This window comes from Rhopilema esculentum, unplaced genomic scaffold (assembly GCF_057945365.1).
Source record: "Rhopilema esculentum isolate cy_ngs unplaced genomic scaffold, ASM5794536v1 HiC_scaffold_27, whole genome shotgun sequence".
Classification (NCBI taxonomy): Eukaryota; Metazoa; Cnidaria; class Scyphozoa; order Rhizostomeae; family Rhizostomatidae; genus Rhopilema; species Rhopilema esculentum.
In genome coordinates, this window is record NW_028300838.1 from 133,274 (window position 1) to 149,658 (window position 16,385).

At 35.7% G+C, this 16,385-nt stretch overlaps 2 protein-coding genes across 3 annotated transcripts in view; one reads left to right on the forward strand and one right to left on the reverse strand.

Moving 5' to 3' along the window:
- Window positions 1-8,897, reverse strand: part of LOC148957430 (uncharacterized) — a 36,119-nt gene extending 27,222 nt beyond the window's left edge. The window contains exons 1-3 of one of the 2 annotated variants that reach the window (XM_089115330.1): window positions 8,521-8,897; window positions 1,711-1,959; window positions 633-911 (exon numbers count right to left, since the gene is read on the reverse strand). In XM_089115330.1, coding sequence (XP_088971456.1) covers window positions 633-911; window positions 1,711-1,902 — 471 coding nt within the window. In that variant the 5' untranslated portion in view covers window positions 1,903-1,959; window positions 8,521-8,897. Of the gene's footprint in view, window positions 1-632; window positions 912-1,710; window positions 1,960-7,986 lie in introns of both variants that reach the window. The other variant, XM_089115331.1, reaches the window with a different exon arrangement.
- Window positions 8,898-12,486: 3,589 nt separating this feature from the next.
- On the forward strand, window positions 12,487-16,345 carry LOC135695135 (hydroxymethylglutaryl-CoA synthase 1). Its single transcript, XM_065214119.2, has 5 exons — window positions 12,487-12,913; window positions 13,452-13,577; window positions 13,783-14,119; window positions 14,512-14,694; window positions 15,825-16,345. The coding sequence occupies exons 1-5, from the start codon at window positions 12,487-12,489 to the stop codon at window positions 16,204-16,206; spliced, it is 1,455 nt and encodes a 484-aa protein (XP_065070191.2). The 3' UTR covers window positions 16,207-16,345.
- Window positions 16,346-16,385: the final 40 nt, after the last annotated feature.

Genomic DNA, 16,385 nt, shown 5'->3' on the forward strand with positions numbered 1-16,385 from the left:
GGAGGGAAGGGGGAGCGCAAAGTTCTGATAAATTTAGGAAATGTGGCTTATTAATGAGATGTGGCTATTACTCATGCTTTAGTGTAAATGTTGACGTTGTGATGCTTTTGTAGCCAGTAGTTTTCCATTCATAAATTCTAAAGCAAAAAGGAGGTATCCATAAAACACGTACCCTCAGAAGGAGGGCAGGGTCCAAAAAAGCGTACAGCCACGTGCAGGAGAAGAGGAAAGTTTCTCGAAAAAATTTACGCACACCCTCAAATTTTTTGATGACACTTTTATATTAAATAAACAAAAAAGGGCTGAAATTCAACTTCAAATGACTGAGAGATATAAGCAACATCTCACGAGCCTGTACGCAAGAGGAGTGCGGGTAGGAAAATGACGACACTTGGGTGTATATTCTTTGGTTATCATTACCAATTTCCATGTTTATTTTCTGTAACAACCAAATTCAAATTAGCGCTTCTGTCGAATAGGCGCCCCGGGATTAAAGTTGCAATTTAAAATAAATGCACAATGTACTTATCTAGTTAATTGCGTTATAAATGTAGCAATTTTTTGCAAAACAAAATCACTAATGCGATACTGGATTTGTCATGTAGCGAGCATACAAATCCAGGAAAGCTTACCTCCAACCGAGGGTTCAGGAGGAGCAAATATACACCAGGTAAATGCTCATCAATTTCGATGAATTTTTCATTTTCCACCAGCAGAACAAGACAGTCTGTAAAAACTTTCATCAAATCTTCGTTGAATAGCAAATACGGATACTGCAGCATCTCGAATACCGGCACTTTCAAAAAGTCCTCAAAGTCGTATGCGAGGTCAAAGCTGTGTGACTGCATGTCTTTCTTCAGCGTATCGAGGAAATGATTGTGAAGTCTTTCCACCTCGACTTGATATAAAATCTAAAAGAGGGCATGCGGTGAATTTAAGCAGTTAGATATGAACCTTAATATCTAGAGAGATAGCATCAAAACATGCAAAACAGGTTTCTTTAAAATACAAAGAGTATGGTATAAAATCGTTTTGATAAGATAGGGGAGTTTATAAGCGGCAATAGCATTGCGTCATTCGACATTATTCGACACAACAGAAATAAAGCAAAACCTTTCTGAAAGTAACAAAAATGTGAATAAAGATTTCTGCTCGCGGAGGATCAAAGCCTCGATTCCGACTTAATGCATAAGACAAGAAGGAACATTCGGCCAGAGATACATTTACGAAGTAGCATATAAAATATCTTGTTAAAAAACTTGCACGATATCATATTAGCAGATAGCTTTAAATAGCTCTTTTCATGGCTCAACATGAAACATGAAACATTAATCAATATAAAAAAGGGAAACGGATAAAAATGAAATTTCCTCGGAGAAAAGGACTAGGTTCAGTGTGAGAAGTGTGAATAGGCGTAAAGAAATGGGCCTAAACAATTGAAATTATGGCGTAGTGAAATGTTTGTGAAGTGTCGTGTAGAGGAAATGATGGTGCGAAATTACTGTGCGAAAAATAATATGTTTGAATGTGAATCGCAATACAATAAGAATGAAAAAAACCACTACAAGCTGAGTGGCTAAATAACCCAAACAAAAGATAGCCAAAAAATGAGTCGAAATTAATTAAAGTCGACGGTTCTGGTACATTGAATTTCAAACATAGCCGATTCTTACGGTTATAAAACAAACGCCCACGTTCATGAGCTATTACCTTTTCGTGGCTGGGATATTTCTTAATGAACTCTGCTTTGAGCCGGTGATACTCCCGTACACACGGCGTACAGTAACATAAATCAAGGCTTGCTTCATACTTCCAACTCTCCTTGCCGTTCTGTTCTGGTTTTGACAGCTGCAAAAGAAGGCTGCGGGCAACATCTTCATCTTTACACCAGTAGCAACTCATTCTTCATTTTTCGCCAGAGCTAAGTGAGATGCTACCAGGCGGTGCGAAAATACGGATCTGCAAATAAAAAGGATAGTAGATTTAAAAGGAGCTCTTGCACTGCTCCAGAATGCCGTTTCAGTTGTTTGGTCAGGCATGCACAATACCATTATTTTCTGCAAGACTTTAAGCACAATATTTTTTCAACTCTTTGACGCAATGTGCCATACTTGCGAGGGACTGGGGACAAATGACGTTATGTGCCAACGTAGTGTTTGCAAGTAACACAATTCAAGTTATACATGTTCTTTGTCTGTTTTAATGATGAAAACCTACTTCAATTTGCCTAAAAAGAGCCACACCAAGAACTGTACCGCGCAAAGAACCACACCATCCGAGGAAACTTAGGTGTTTAGGCATTCAACACTGAAGGCCACTTGATATTTCATACTGTTTCAGTCTTATTCACTATGTTCCTATCCACTTTTTGTTAAAATGCTTGTCTTGATCAACATGAAGCATTGATCAACTGAAGCATTGCAAAGGTATCGCAAGTGAATGTCGTTGTCTTGCTTGCAAAGCTGTTACCTCGAAACAGTGTCTGCATGCCCTTTGCCACCTGGATACTTCTCCGTAAAAGAAATACACAACAAGAACTGTTCAAAGGCTATCAGAATCTACTTGCGAACTTTGCTGTTTCTTTCATGCTGTCTCTGGCAATCGCATAGTCTGGTTATGCTTGTAGACGTCATACCTGTACCTCGGTATTCATATCCCGTTTTCTGTTAATATCACTGACTCTATTATAATATCTTTGCTGATGATTCAACCAGCCCCGCTTCTGCAGTACAATTTCAAATTCAATCATCCTTCAAAGGTTAAAATTCTGCCAGCAATGATATTCACGAATGTAAATATGTTGTTTGTCTGATGACATAAATACGCTAGGACAAGGAAACTCGTCATCTGAATAATTTCTTCTGCATTCTAATATTATTTGTGACAGTATTTGGGTTGGTAAGCTATTGAGATAATTTTGTGGTTTTCGGCACCTGTGTAGAAAATCTTTCTGGTACGATCTCAAAATTGAACTCTTCTTGGCTTTACAGTTTAAAATCTCGATAGCAAACTCTTCAAAAGCCGTATTTCTCCCTGGTATCTTTGGAGCAGGAAATGTACTTCCGAAATCAGTTTCAAGCAGATTGACATTATCTTGCACTGACGTTAATTAAACATACTTTTTCACATTTAAAAGCGTCAGCCTCTGCAACGAAAATCAACAAGGATGATAAAAAGTCTTACACATCTGTTACGTCAAGTGAAAGAACAGCTCAAAATGTGGGAACCCAGCTTATTTTTAAGTTTCTCAGTATAAAATTCTTTCCATGGGAATTCGTCCCTGTGACAAACAACCATAGCTCTGGTGAATGTGTTCGAGAGCAAATATCTGCTTCAGACTTCACTGCAATGGCTCTATATTCAAATCGTTGTTGTCTTCTTAACGATTGTGTAATAATTTTAATCCCAGGGCATCACTATTTTGCATCTCAATCTTTGTTCCTAAGGAATGATTTTCTTAGTGATGATAATTTTTTTGCTCTTGATGATAATGACCTTTTAAACTTCAAGAATAGTATTAGCTCTGGCAAATCTACTTTCACATCTCGTTAAGTATTCCAGGGCGAACCTGTTCACAGCATTCAACAGCTGCAATGATAAAGTACCTTTCATGTACTGAGCTATCTGATGAAACACACAAATTAGTTAATACTGAGGTTTTGCTCGTAGCAAACCAATTGTTTACAAGTGTGCTTGTCTCAAACTTACTGATCTCTTTTCTTTTAGAGACATTGAATGTCACCAGTTAGCTAACAGCTATACTTTCATAATGGCGGCCAACAGGCTTCGAGAACTGGTAAATTTTAATCACACATTGGTTGACTCTCTTATAGGCAGCTGGGAATCTGCTACTATCCTCAATAGATAGTGAAGCTTCAAGCGTGCGTATCACAAAACCATGCTGCCAATTCCTTACGATGAACGGGAATCCTGCAAAATTTTCAAATTGTTTGTTGTAGGAGCAGTAATGGTCGATAAAACATCTTTTAGCTTATAGAAATTGGCAACAACCTAGGCTGGCATTTAATAAATTGTCGCTCCTACAAGACTCATACCTATTGGGCTCCTGGCAATATTCGACAATGCACAAAGAAGATATTCAAGCAGGAGGAGCCCTTGCAGTATATTCTTGCCGAGCTATTCGTCTTTGTTGTCTGCCGAGTCTGAATTTTATATCCTCTGGAAGGTTCTGGGAATGTCTGGTAATCACATAACAGCTAATAAATGCGTACGATTACCATGTTTGGCTGTTTTCAGGGCCAGTCATGACTGATATACCCTCAACCATACTCACACAATGAGTGGCCGCCCACAAAGAAGCGGGAATTCAGTGTCAAATCAATTAGATCTGCATTATATTCTTTGCTCTCCGTAATTCTTTATTCGATCAACAGAAAAAGAGGTTTAAAGGTCTTTTTCAGTTTAAGCATCTCCTCTAAGGGGCCATACATTAATAGATAGCAATGTACAAAAAAGTAAACCTTTGGACTCCCCCCTTCCCTCCCTTGCCAGGTATCATCTTAAACCAGAGAGTCCTCTTTCCAGCATCAAATCCATGTATATAAATACATGGTCATAGTTCTTTGCTCAGCAGCTTCTATTTTCTCCTCAAAATCCATTTGCCGTCGCAGTTCTCTTCACTTTGAGATATTTTGTATTGTTGGACAAAATTTGTGCAATAAATTCTACATTTATTTACGGACACTGCTTTTTGCATGGACTGTCCATATAAGACACGCGACATCCTCTCTCTCTTGTAACACGTCTAAAAGTACGGAATTAAGCCTATACCCCTCCTCCATTCTTGCTAGGTCATTAATGAATGACGCCCAAGCTTGCTTCACGACATTTTTCATAAACGCGTCCCAGCTGACTTTCTTTCTGCACAAACATCGCATTCCATCTTATTAAAACATGATTTTCGTAATTTTACTAACAAATAAAATCACTATTGAAATTCTCTTCCGGCATACCCATGAGATTCTTTGCTTTGCTCTTTTAATACTTCATGGAACATTAACCCAGAGCATATTGGTCTCAAAACCTTTCACCGTCACAGCCTTCTCATAGCCAGCTCGCAATAGCTCGACAGTTCTCTTTGTTCTGTAGCTAAATCTCAGTCTACTGTTTTGCGTCACAAGTAAAATAGCAAATGATCTGCTTTCTTTGAAAATTTTTGTCACGATTGTAGACAATATGTTTCGAACATCAACTCATAATTGCATAAATTCGCTTGTATCTTCTACACGTTCATCTTTACGTGGGTCAATTGGCAAAATCCAACATGTGGGCAATATTTAAAGCCTCTGAAAGTATAATAGCTGGTCAAAGGCTTCGCATCAAATGTAAGATAAATGAAACTTGGTGACGTAAGCGGGTTTTGATCAATATAGCTTTCAATAAATGCAAAGCAAGAGATACCAGTGACGGTGCTAGAATCATGTCCACTCTTATCACACAAGGTTATGTGCAATGATACGGTTTTGTTTTCTGCTGCTTAGGTAGGCTTACCTGGTAAACTGTTAATCCCTTTTCAATCACATGTAATAATAAAGATCACTTCGTTAGCGCCTATCACTGAAGTGACCTAAAATCGTTTGTTTAGCCAACAAAAAATTTGACTTGTTTACTATGATTTTTCAAAATTTCTTCACTTGAGTATATAAGAGTATATCCTTCTACTCCAAATCACAATACACTGTAAACTTTGATCTTGCATTTTGTCAGTATATTTGTGAATCTGCTGATTGTGCTATTTCATCTTCTTGAAGCTTCATTATCTCTCTTTTCGAATTCTTTGCTATTTCCATGGGCCTATTTCGTGCTACCATTGCTTAGACAATGCTTGAAATCTTTATCAATTGAATTCAAAGTGAATCTCTAAGTAATTCATGCTTTAGAGATGACTTGTGTTTTACCTACAACATTTACCTACCGACAATCAACTGTAGGATACCAAATAAACAACCAATAAATCTCCAAATAATCCTGGTTGCTTAAAAAGCAACTCAAATTCTTCACAAAGGACTTGGTGTATTTCTCTGTCATCATATGCAGTTTCTTCAAAAATTTTCATTTTCAAGATTTTTTCTTAGTTTTATCTTAGCAGCTTTTAAGCCCCAGGATGTCCACAACCTTTAAAATGAAGGTGTTGGAGAAGCTTTCGTAAAACTTGCCAGATAAATTGCTACAAATTATTGCCAACATACAATGACTTTATTCTGCAGATTTCCTCAAGTTCAAATGACATCCATAGTAATTGTGAGGTTCTAAGTTCCATCTTTTATCAATACCATAACCATGTCCCTTGAGGCTAAATTGGTCTTGTCTTAAATAAACCAAGAAATGAAGAGATCATTTGGCTTCAAAGCACATCTGCCTTCATTTGCATTTCCTATCTTTGGTTCCTTTTCAGGTTGCTAACATGGTTTGGCATATCCAAATGTGCAAGTGAGTAGAGCAAACAGGAAGACATTCCAGTATATTTCTTTCAAAAAATTCTTCTAAACATTATTTCTTTCAAGCAGATCTTCTCCTAAATTCTAGACTAGCAATGAAAGCCAAACAGCTTATTCACAGCTGCCTAAAATTCATCTCAGACCAAATACAGTACAGGATTGATTTCTGCTTAGCTTGCCCTTCAACTCTTTCTAGCTCTCTCTAGTACATTTGAAAATACTTGTCTGACACTCAGGATGGGCCTGAATGATCAACACTGGCTGCATAAAGCAATGATAGCAATAACGCTCTAAAGAGTAGTCTGCCAATCATGCTCCATGAATCGTTTTCCAATGATAATGATCTGGAAGCTTCGCTTTCACAATGCTGAGACTTACAACAATCTCTCTGCTGTGCAGTTGAGCACAAATCTGTCTTCCTTCGAAAATCTCTACCCCAGATTCAGATCTAGTTACAATTCTTTTTTCTTGGCCATTGATATTCTCCCTATCTTTAACTCATTGGTAAAGGTTAATCCTAAAGGTTGACTATTTGAACCATATGCTATTTTGCAAAGGTGATGTCACAACACTATACTGTAATTTGTGCTGTTGTCTAGCTCCCTAAGCTGTATCAAACCAAATTTAATCAATTTTGACATTTTGATCTAGCAGTGTAGTTTAAGAGTTGTCCTGTTTTAGTATCATATACAAAGGGAACATAACACACATATTTTAATCTAAAGGATATATGTACAAGTTAACTTTATTTGCTATACTTAACTCCTATATGACATTATAATAAAATTTTATGCATAATTGCAAATATATGTTATGAGTTTTTTTAACAATCAATAATTAGAATAGAAAACAGTTACTGTAGGATATTTCATACCAAAATGTAAGCTTGTAGTAATGTCATAATTTGGCACCTTTAAATTTCACTAGAACAATTAATTCAATCTAAACAACAAAGTGTTTTGATCAGAGTAGCAAAAACCAGACAAAAATTATTTCTTAATAAAGAAACTGACTATTTGTCATTCACTAAATGTTAAAAATACATAAAATATAGCATAAATGTAGTTTTAGGGATGTGGGATACAAAATGAAAAAGTATGAATAAATTATTTCAGAAACTTATACTCACAGATGGTTCTGAGTGTTTTACTACTAGATTCAAGAACATTAAATGTTTGTTATTGTTTTAAATGAACATTAATTTTTACATTTTATTGTAATTGTGGAGCAAGGGATGCATTACCTAGAAGACACTGTTGGATGTGCCAAACTGTACCCAACACCAAAATGCCAAAACCTAGTCCTGATATACCAGTTAAAAACATTAAAAGCTATCAACTATGCATCTGTTATTCATTCCAATTAACAAAACTTTATTAATTAATTATTAATCAATAGAGTTTGCTCTTTATGGTTTTACTTGGCATAAAAAGTTAGAATTAAGCAATTTCTGGGCAAAACAACGTAACAATTATAGTATTTCATAGTTTATTAAGGTAAATTATAATAAGCAAATTTTAATATTTACATTTTAGCCTAAGTGGAGTTTCAGTCAATTGATTCTTGCTATTGCATGCAAATTTGAAAGTCCTTCCAATTGGAACTGAAGACAGAATCAAACAACAGCTAGAATCTAATTGGACATTTTAGAACACAGCCAGTTGTGTTGTCTGCAAAGCTTTCTCCATTATAATTGGCTGTAAGAATTGTGCTTCAACCATAGAGATGGCTTTAACAGGACCACATGAGCAAGTATCAAATTCTGAGTGCGGTCGGCAGCACACGAACGACGGTACTTTTGGCAAACTGTGCTGGAATGACGTAACCCCTCATGAGAGCAGAGGCGGCCAAGTTTACGTTCCCAAAATTGTCGTTGATCGACCCTAACTCGACAAACATCGCTTAGAACATTTCAATATCATTGCAATAACAAACTCAAGATAATATCTTTTGTCGCGTATATCATGGATACCAAAACTCTCTTGATAACGGTCCGTCAAGACTGGCGATAAAGAAGGTCTTCCCCTTGTCAGATAGGCCAAAGACGCGTCCGGTAACTTACCTTCGACTTCCTATCCTTTGCAACCCTCAATGGGTTGAAACTTTTCGAGAAATTCGTAGTGACTCTTGTTCGAAGAAGCGAATTTAGTTATGTTGTTCTTGAAAACGTGCCACTTGCCTCTTCGTCACATTCCTTTACAAACAACCACATGGAATTTCCAAACTCGCTGGTTGCAAGTCTTCGTTAACAGATTTTCCAAGAATGCAGTTTAATGCATATATAAGTCTAACGAAAAACAACGCTCTATTTAATTCATTCGCTTTGTGTCCTAAAACTTGTCTTCTTTTCCACCCCAACTTCACGGCCCTTGTTTTCGAAGTGCAGTCTCAAATGATCAGCTATCACAGGGTGCCTCGTGTAACGGACGTCATTCTCCTTTGTTTAGTGATGCCGTCAATGTGACGTTATTGTCTTGCAATGCACGTGAGAATAGCATATATAATAAACAAATATAATCATTTAAACTGTATTGTTTACATTTTCAGTAACAAAGGGTATACAATTTCTCATATCTATAATTGTTTCTAAAAGATAGATCGATAAAATAAAATACATGAAGACAAGATGGGCGTAGCTCTGTGCAGAATGTTTCTATATTCAAATTCTGTCACAAGAATATTTTTTAAATTCTCTTATCTTGATCTAAAGTCAAGCCTGTTGTTTTTATTAGGTCTCCCCCCCCCCATTTTTCTAGACCCCACTTTTCTCAACGCTCCATGAGACCTGAAGTGGTAATACAACAAGACATGAGACATAAGACATAAGAGTTTTCATTTCAACCAAAAATGATTACAATTTTAGTTATGAATAATAAAAAATAAAAAAACGAGTAGAGTCACGTCGCCCCTTGTGGAACGATTTCAGTAAAAATTGTTTCCTCAGCTTTTTGGTATTTCCTTATAAAATAAAATTACTACAAGCACATTCTTTGCTGTATAATTTACATGCTTGTGTAAAGACAGTCTTATCGGCTTTTCTCTCTTTCTGCACGAGCAACATTACTACAAGCTACTTTTCTTAGTGAAGAACTTAGGCCATCGGGGGGTCAGTCCGATATTTTTGGGTCAAATGTTTGCCAAAAGTGATCTTTTTGGGTTAAATATTAGTCAGAAATGATATTTTTGGGTCCTGCGAAAATAGTAGATACAGTTCTGATATTTCTAGGTATCAAATTTAGAAGCATTGATATTTTTGAGTATTCGTGAGATTTCCATATCCGAATCAAATGTATTGTTCATGGATCTAATTCGCTGATGTTTATTTTACCCACTTCAAGTCACGTCGGGAGTCATGTTACCATACTCTTTGGAAATTTTAATGCTACTTTTTGTACTCACTGTAAACTTTATATGGCACGAAATATGCTAGAGATAGTTTCAATTGTTGTGAATATCCAAATTGAACATTCGCTCCATGTGTGGTAATGGCAACTGCAACTATTTACGGCTTTTTGAATTGCAGATCTTATAAATTACAGCTATGTCATATTATCTCACCCAACATTCCAATTTGTGATATTTTTGGGTACAAGATATATAAGTAAAACTGATATTTTTGGGTCTTATTGAAAATGAGCTGATATTTTTGGGTGGCCTTTAAATTTCTTGGACTTACCCCCCCCCCCCGTATGTCTATGTGCAGAGTGCCCCCCTGGGCTTCTACCTTTATCTTTCGGCAGTATCAAATCAGACTTTCGTTGAGCCATTTTCGTTGAGTTTGGTTTTCTTACTTGAATGAGACTTTATCACGTGTCACACGTTCAGCCACTCACGAATTGTTGAGAATCACAACAGGGAGCCCGCCGTTCCATCGAAGAAGCCACTAGGCCAATGAAAGTGCTCCTGATAAAAAATCCCGGTGAATGAAAATTGTGCAAGCTATTGTTTGGGTTTCAACGAATATTCGTTTTTGGGAGATGAAGAAACACGTTGTGGGGGTTGATTTTGTTTTAGCTATAAAACCGACCGAGGGAATGACCAAAATAGTTGAGGTGCAGGAAAAAAAGAAGGGTCGAAGGTCTAATGACAACTTTTTCGTTTACATTCCGCTTACTTTTAAAATATTATCCTAGCTTTTAAGAACAAAATTAAACAATGATAATTAGCAAAGAGTTCAAGTAATGTCGTCAGCAAAATAATTTCGCGCGTTTATTGAAGATAAACAAACCTAAACTCCTTCATATTTATTTTTATCATTGCACAGTCAGAACTCATGAAAAATCGAATCGTTCCATAAGGGGCGACGTGACTCTACATGAATTGGACTAGGTTTACCATAATTTATGATACCAAGTGATTAAATTAATGAAATTGAAAATTTTAAAAAAGAACCAAATTATTGGGAAGGGATCTTATAGCAGAGCTAATTCATAGACCCCTACCCGGCCGATCGGGCCGATCCAGACATACCAACAGAGGTTACTAGTTATTAAATGTGTAATATTTTTAGCAACAAGACTGCAAAAAGAATGCAACGTTTCATTTTGCCAAAAAGATTACCAAATATGAAGTAAGTTAAATTAGAGATTTCTATTTTTAGCAACAATTGGTACCCATGCCACTTCATACGCGGTTTAGAAACAGGGTTCAAAGGTTGCTCTATCATATAAAGCTAGGCCCAATTGTTGCGTAAGTGTGTCATGTAATTGGAATGGTGTAAACACGTCGCTGTGACAAACCCAAAGTCGCACCAGAAATAATTTTGAGATAGAGGGGAACATCTTTTTCAGTGTCCCAAAGAAAGGTAGGAATTATCGAATTTCCCTTTTTTTGTTCCTCGAATGTTCCTCGATTTGAGACAGAGCGAGTTAGGAAAATGGTTTCAGGTAACAAAAAAGAAGGAAGTTACCCATAGTCTTGACAAGATAAAACATGACAAGACAATGTGATGAAACAGTTGGCTGGTGAATGATCTATGAAAATTATATCTATGTTTTCATAAATTTGATCAAAACATAAATGCATTAGAAGACAAAGAACAGAAGATAAACTCTTAACATATATGTTGTATAGTCTAAATAGTCAAATGTCATAAATCATCAAATACTTTTAAAGATTTTTCTGGACTTCTCTTCGAAGGCATTTTTAACACCATAAAATAAAATTGCCAATTTAATTCAGAGCAATGGAAGAAATAATTGTATTCAGCTTTAAAATCTATTCTTTCAAATTCAGTTTCAGTTTCCGTTTCATATAATTTTAAGATTACATACAATCCAAAAAGACAAATTTTAAATACAATTGAATACAACATACTTAACTAATTAATACAAATACTACTTAGATAAATACTACACAAGAAATCTAAAAGAAACAATATATGTTATTACATCAAGAAGACAAAGGAATTGTATATAGGGGAATTTCTTAAGGAGGGACTCTCTCAGTAACTAGGCTAATCAAGGAGAGAGCAACCCCTTTTAAAATTGACTAGCTAATTCTTTCAAAATTTCTTTGAACAATTTATGCATCTAACTACGAACAGAGGCTAAATGGGGACTTTTCATGATCAGTATTTGTTTTCAAAGAAAAAGTTTTAAGTTTGCAAGGAAAACTTAGTAAATTTGTAGTAGTATTTGTTGCTACCTAGCATCCGAAGGTAGTTTTTAGGACACTCAGAGTGTCCTAGTCCTTCCTCTTGATGTGACCACACCTCATGATTCCTAGGCCTGGAATTACAATTCAAACAGTTTCTTTTCTGGATAATATGCCAGTTAATGTCACTGAATATAAAAGGTGAACTTTTTATCTCCAAGGGACTGTTATTCCAGCATTTTGCTCCAAAATAACGAACTGACCTAAGGCCATATTGAAGGGTATTTTTCTGATTTAGAAAAATATCATTATTAGTTGCTGGGCGTGTAGGATTTAAATGAACAGATTCAAGTAATTGATTAACAGATTGTGACACTTAGATGAAATAGGCAACCATTTTATAACCGGCTTTTTCTTTCTCAAGGTTTCTACAATGTCTGCAGAAAGGTGGCCAGAAAATGTTGGCATTCTTGCAATGGAAGTTTACTTTCCATCAACATTTGTTTCACAAGACAGACTTGAAAGGCATGATGGTGTTGGACAAGGAAAATACACTATTGGTTTAGGGCAAAAAAAGATGTCATTTTGTGATGATCAAGAGGACATATATTCATTTTGTTTGACTGTTGTCAAGGGTCTACTGGAGAAGAATAGAATTGACCCAAGAGATATTGGAAGGCTAGAAGTAGGAACTGAAACAATAATAGATAAATCAAAATCGATTAAAACTGTTCTTATGCAACTGTTTGAGAAATCAGGAAACAGTAACATTGAAGGGATTGACACTACAAATGCTTGTTATGGTGGCACAGCAGCACTTTTTAATGCACTGAATTGGATTGAGAGTAGTGCGTGGGATGGTAAGCATGCAAAAACATTCATAATAAAACAGCCGTTCATAATAAACCATTGAATGTGGAATTATGAATGGTTCTAATGTTATTCCAAGCCAGGAAATTTAGCAGTTTATTTGTAGCAAAAAGGGAAAAACTGGGATATTCTTAAGGGAATCTTATTTTGAGGCACAAAGACAGGTTCCAGTATGGAATGCTCAATTTTTTAATGTTTGGTTTTGTTTCTTTATTTGTCATTTCAGTTTAATGCTACCCCATATATTGATTTTGTTGCCTTAGTCTTAGTCATTATTGTACCTGGAGAATGGAATTAAATGGGAGGAAACAACCTTCAAATTGCAATGAAAAAACCTACAAGGTTGTTGAACTTTCTGAAAACTAACTTGTTTAAACTTCAGTTTGCTACCCATGTGGAATTAGAAACTTATAAGCTTATGTATTGGGCACATGTTTTCTTATCAGATTTTTCTTAAATACCATAATCAAAGAGGTGAATATTAAGCTTCCTCTAGAATATATGGTCATAACAAACTTGCTCTGATAGGGAGATATGCAATTGTGGTGATGGGAGACATTGCCATTTATGCAGAAGGAAATGCACGATGTACTGGAGGAGCAGGAGCTATTGCTTTTCTTGTTGGAAAGGATGCACCTCTTGTCATTGATAGAGGTGGGTATTTTCAGTTTACCTTCTTCTGCTCTCATTTAAACTATCGTTTTTCTTGTTTTTGTCAACTATCTCTCTGTCAAGGGATGGGAAATTTCTTCTCTCAAAGGGCCTGATACAATTCTTGCAGGGGAAAGTGCAAGTAGGCTGTACCACTGATTGACTTTCAGACTGCATAAAATAATCAATTCTCTTTTCTTGTCTCCAGGACTAAGAGGTACCCACATGCAGCATTGTTATGATTTCTACAAACCAAATATGGTCTCTGAGTATCCAGTTGTTGATGGGAAGCTGTCCATTCAATGTTACTTCACTGCTTTAGACAAGTGCTATCAGTTATACAAGAACAGTTTTTGTAGGCAACATAAAGATCTGCAATGTGATCCAAATATGGAGTCTTTTAATTACTTCATTTTTCACACACCATTTTGTAAAATAGTACAGAAATCTTTTGGAAGATTGATGCTACATGATCTGTTCAGTTTGAAAGATGGTGAACTAACAGAAGAGCAAAAGTCAAAATATAGCAGTCTTTTGGAATACAGGTACATTTGAATGTGTTCCGACTTCCTATTATATTAGCCTAATTTTGTGCAAGTTGGCTCATTTTTATTTGTTTGAATAAGCACCTGGACAAAAGCAGTGCAATTAAACTTTGGTTACATGCGATCCAGAAATTAAATGTGTCATAGACATTTAAATATCAAAATTTTACAATTTGTTCTCAAAGTAGATATCATTCCAACATCTTTGACTTCAAGATCTTGATTGAAGTATGAATATTTTAGTATAATTACCATGTAATGTTTTAAATGAAAGTAATTTAAACCAGTTTGAAATAAGTTTAATTTGAAGAAAGTAAAAACAACAAAATACATGCACAGACAGGTAATCAATTAAGCATTGAAAATTTTTTATCAGCTGTTATTTGTTGTAGGGAGATGAAATTGGAAGATACTTTGACAGATCAAAAATCAAGCAAAGAAATAGAAAAATGTGCAGTGGAGTGCAGTAAGGAGCTTTTTAAAAAAATGACCAAGCCATCACTGCTATTGGCTGAAAACACTGGCAACATGTATACACCATCTTTATATTCAGGACTTGCCAGTATCTTAATCAAGTAAGTGACACATCATAATTTGGTCATTAAAAGCTCACATTAGCAGTCTTTGTAATAAAAGGCGTGGAAAACATCACACATGCAAAAAAAACAATTTTCAAAAAATTCAACTGTCTTTAAGGTCCAAAATTATTTTAAAGATTTCTAAAGCAGCAGGAAGTCAAATTTGCAAAATTTGAAGGCTGTTCTATCAGTTTCCAAGGTTTTGAAGTATTCTAATTCCAGATTTATCAAAGACATCCCAAAGTAGTTTTGATTCTATGATTGCCACATTATTGTGAGAAGTAGGCTGATTGAATAGCAAGGCATGTATCACTCGATATGGCGATAAAGGGTTTTTCTCTAAATGGAAGGAAAGGCATGTGCATGTTCATATAATAATCAAAATATCGCTCTAGCCAAGAGTATGTATACCATATTCTGTTGCTGCACATTATTCTGTTGCTGCACAATCAACTGACTGCTTCTACTTAATCAATGGATTCAAACTAAATAAAGGCTACAATGCCTGCCAAAAGTCCTGGAACACTGATGTCAATTTCCAAGGTGAAAATCAATCATCCCCCTCTCCCCTACAGAACAATGCAGTTTTACTATCAAACAGGTTAGGATTTTTGGAAGCGATTTCTTTGCGCTTCTTTTATGACATTTCTCTAAATTATCAACATTGTTCTAGGGAAAGCGGCGCGAAGTAGTAATTTTTTTCAGAAGAGGAAAGAAAGATATAAAATGCAACGCAAATTGCTGGGTTTTCCAGGTACTTTTGGCAGGCATTGTAGGGATTTCACCAAGACTTGATAGGGCTCCCAAAACTGATGTTTCACTCTATTGCAATAGCTTCCACGAACTTCTAAATGAAAACACAATTTTCGACATAAGTATGAAATACATAAGAAAACAGAGTCAACCAAACATGGGACTAACCTTACATTAATTAATTGAATGGCCAATTTTAGTTGGAAAAAGTTGCACTTTGGCATCAAGTACAGACAGTTTTAAAGCATACAAGCTTTTGGTCACTATGTCTTAATTTTGCAAGGAAGAATCATGAAAATAAATTACCTGCTGCATGCTTTTTAAAATCAAGCTGCAACCAGTTTTTCTGTAAACTCTATTCTTTGTTTTTTTAGTATTGATGAAGAGGAACTTGTAAAAAAGCGAATTGTTTTGTTCTCATATGGATCTGGCCTTGCTTCGACAATGTTTTCTCTGAAAGTTTGTCCTGAGGAATATCTTCGTCCAAAACTTACACGCATAATCTACCAAATGCAGGCTGTGAAATCACGGCTAAATGAAAGAACAGAAATTGAGCCAGAGGACTTTGTGAAAATTCTAAAAAGAAGAGAAGAAATACACCATCTACCAAACTACACTCCAGCTGCAACCACTGATTACTTGTGGCCAGGAACTTACTATCTAACCAGCGTTGATAAGGAGTTTCGAAGGTCATATTCTCGGAAACCAAGAATAAAGCTATCAGAATCATTAGAAAAATCATGTGAATTTTTATGATTGTCATTGCCTTGTACCTTTACTTATTTAGATTAAATAAAATTATTGGTTTCTTTTGCAGTTTTGTACTGGAAGAGTGTTATTTGTTAAATCCTTGTAGTTTATTAATATAATTCAGAGGAATACTGACCTTTTTTCGGACAGGCAAATCTTGTTGTCGTGTTTCTCTTGGCTGTACA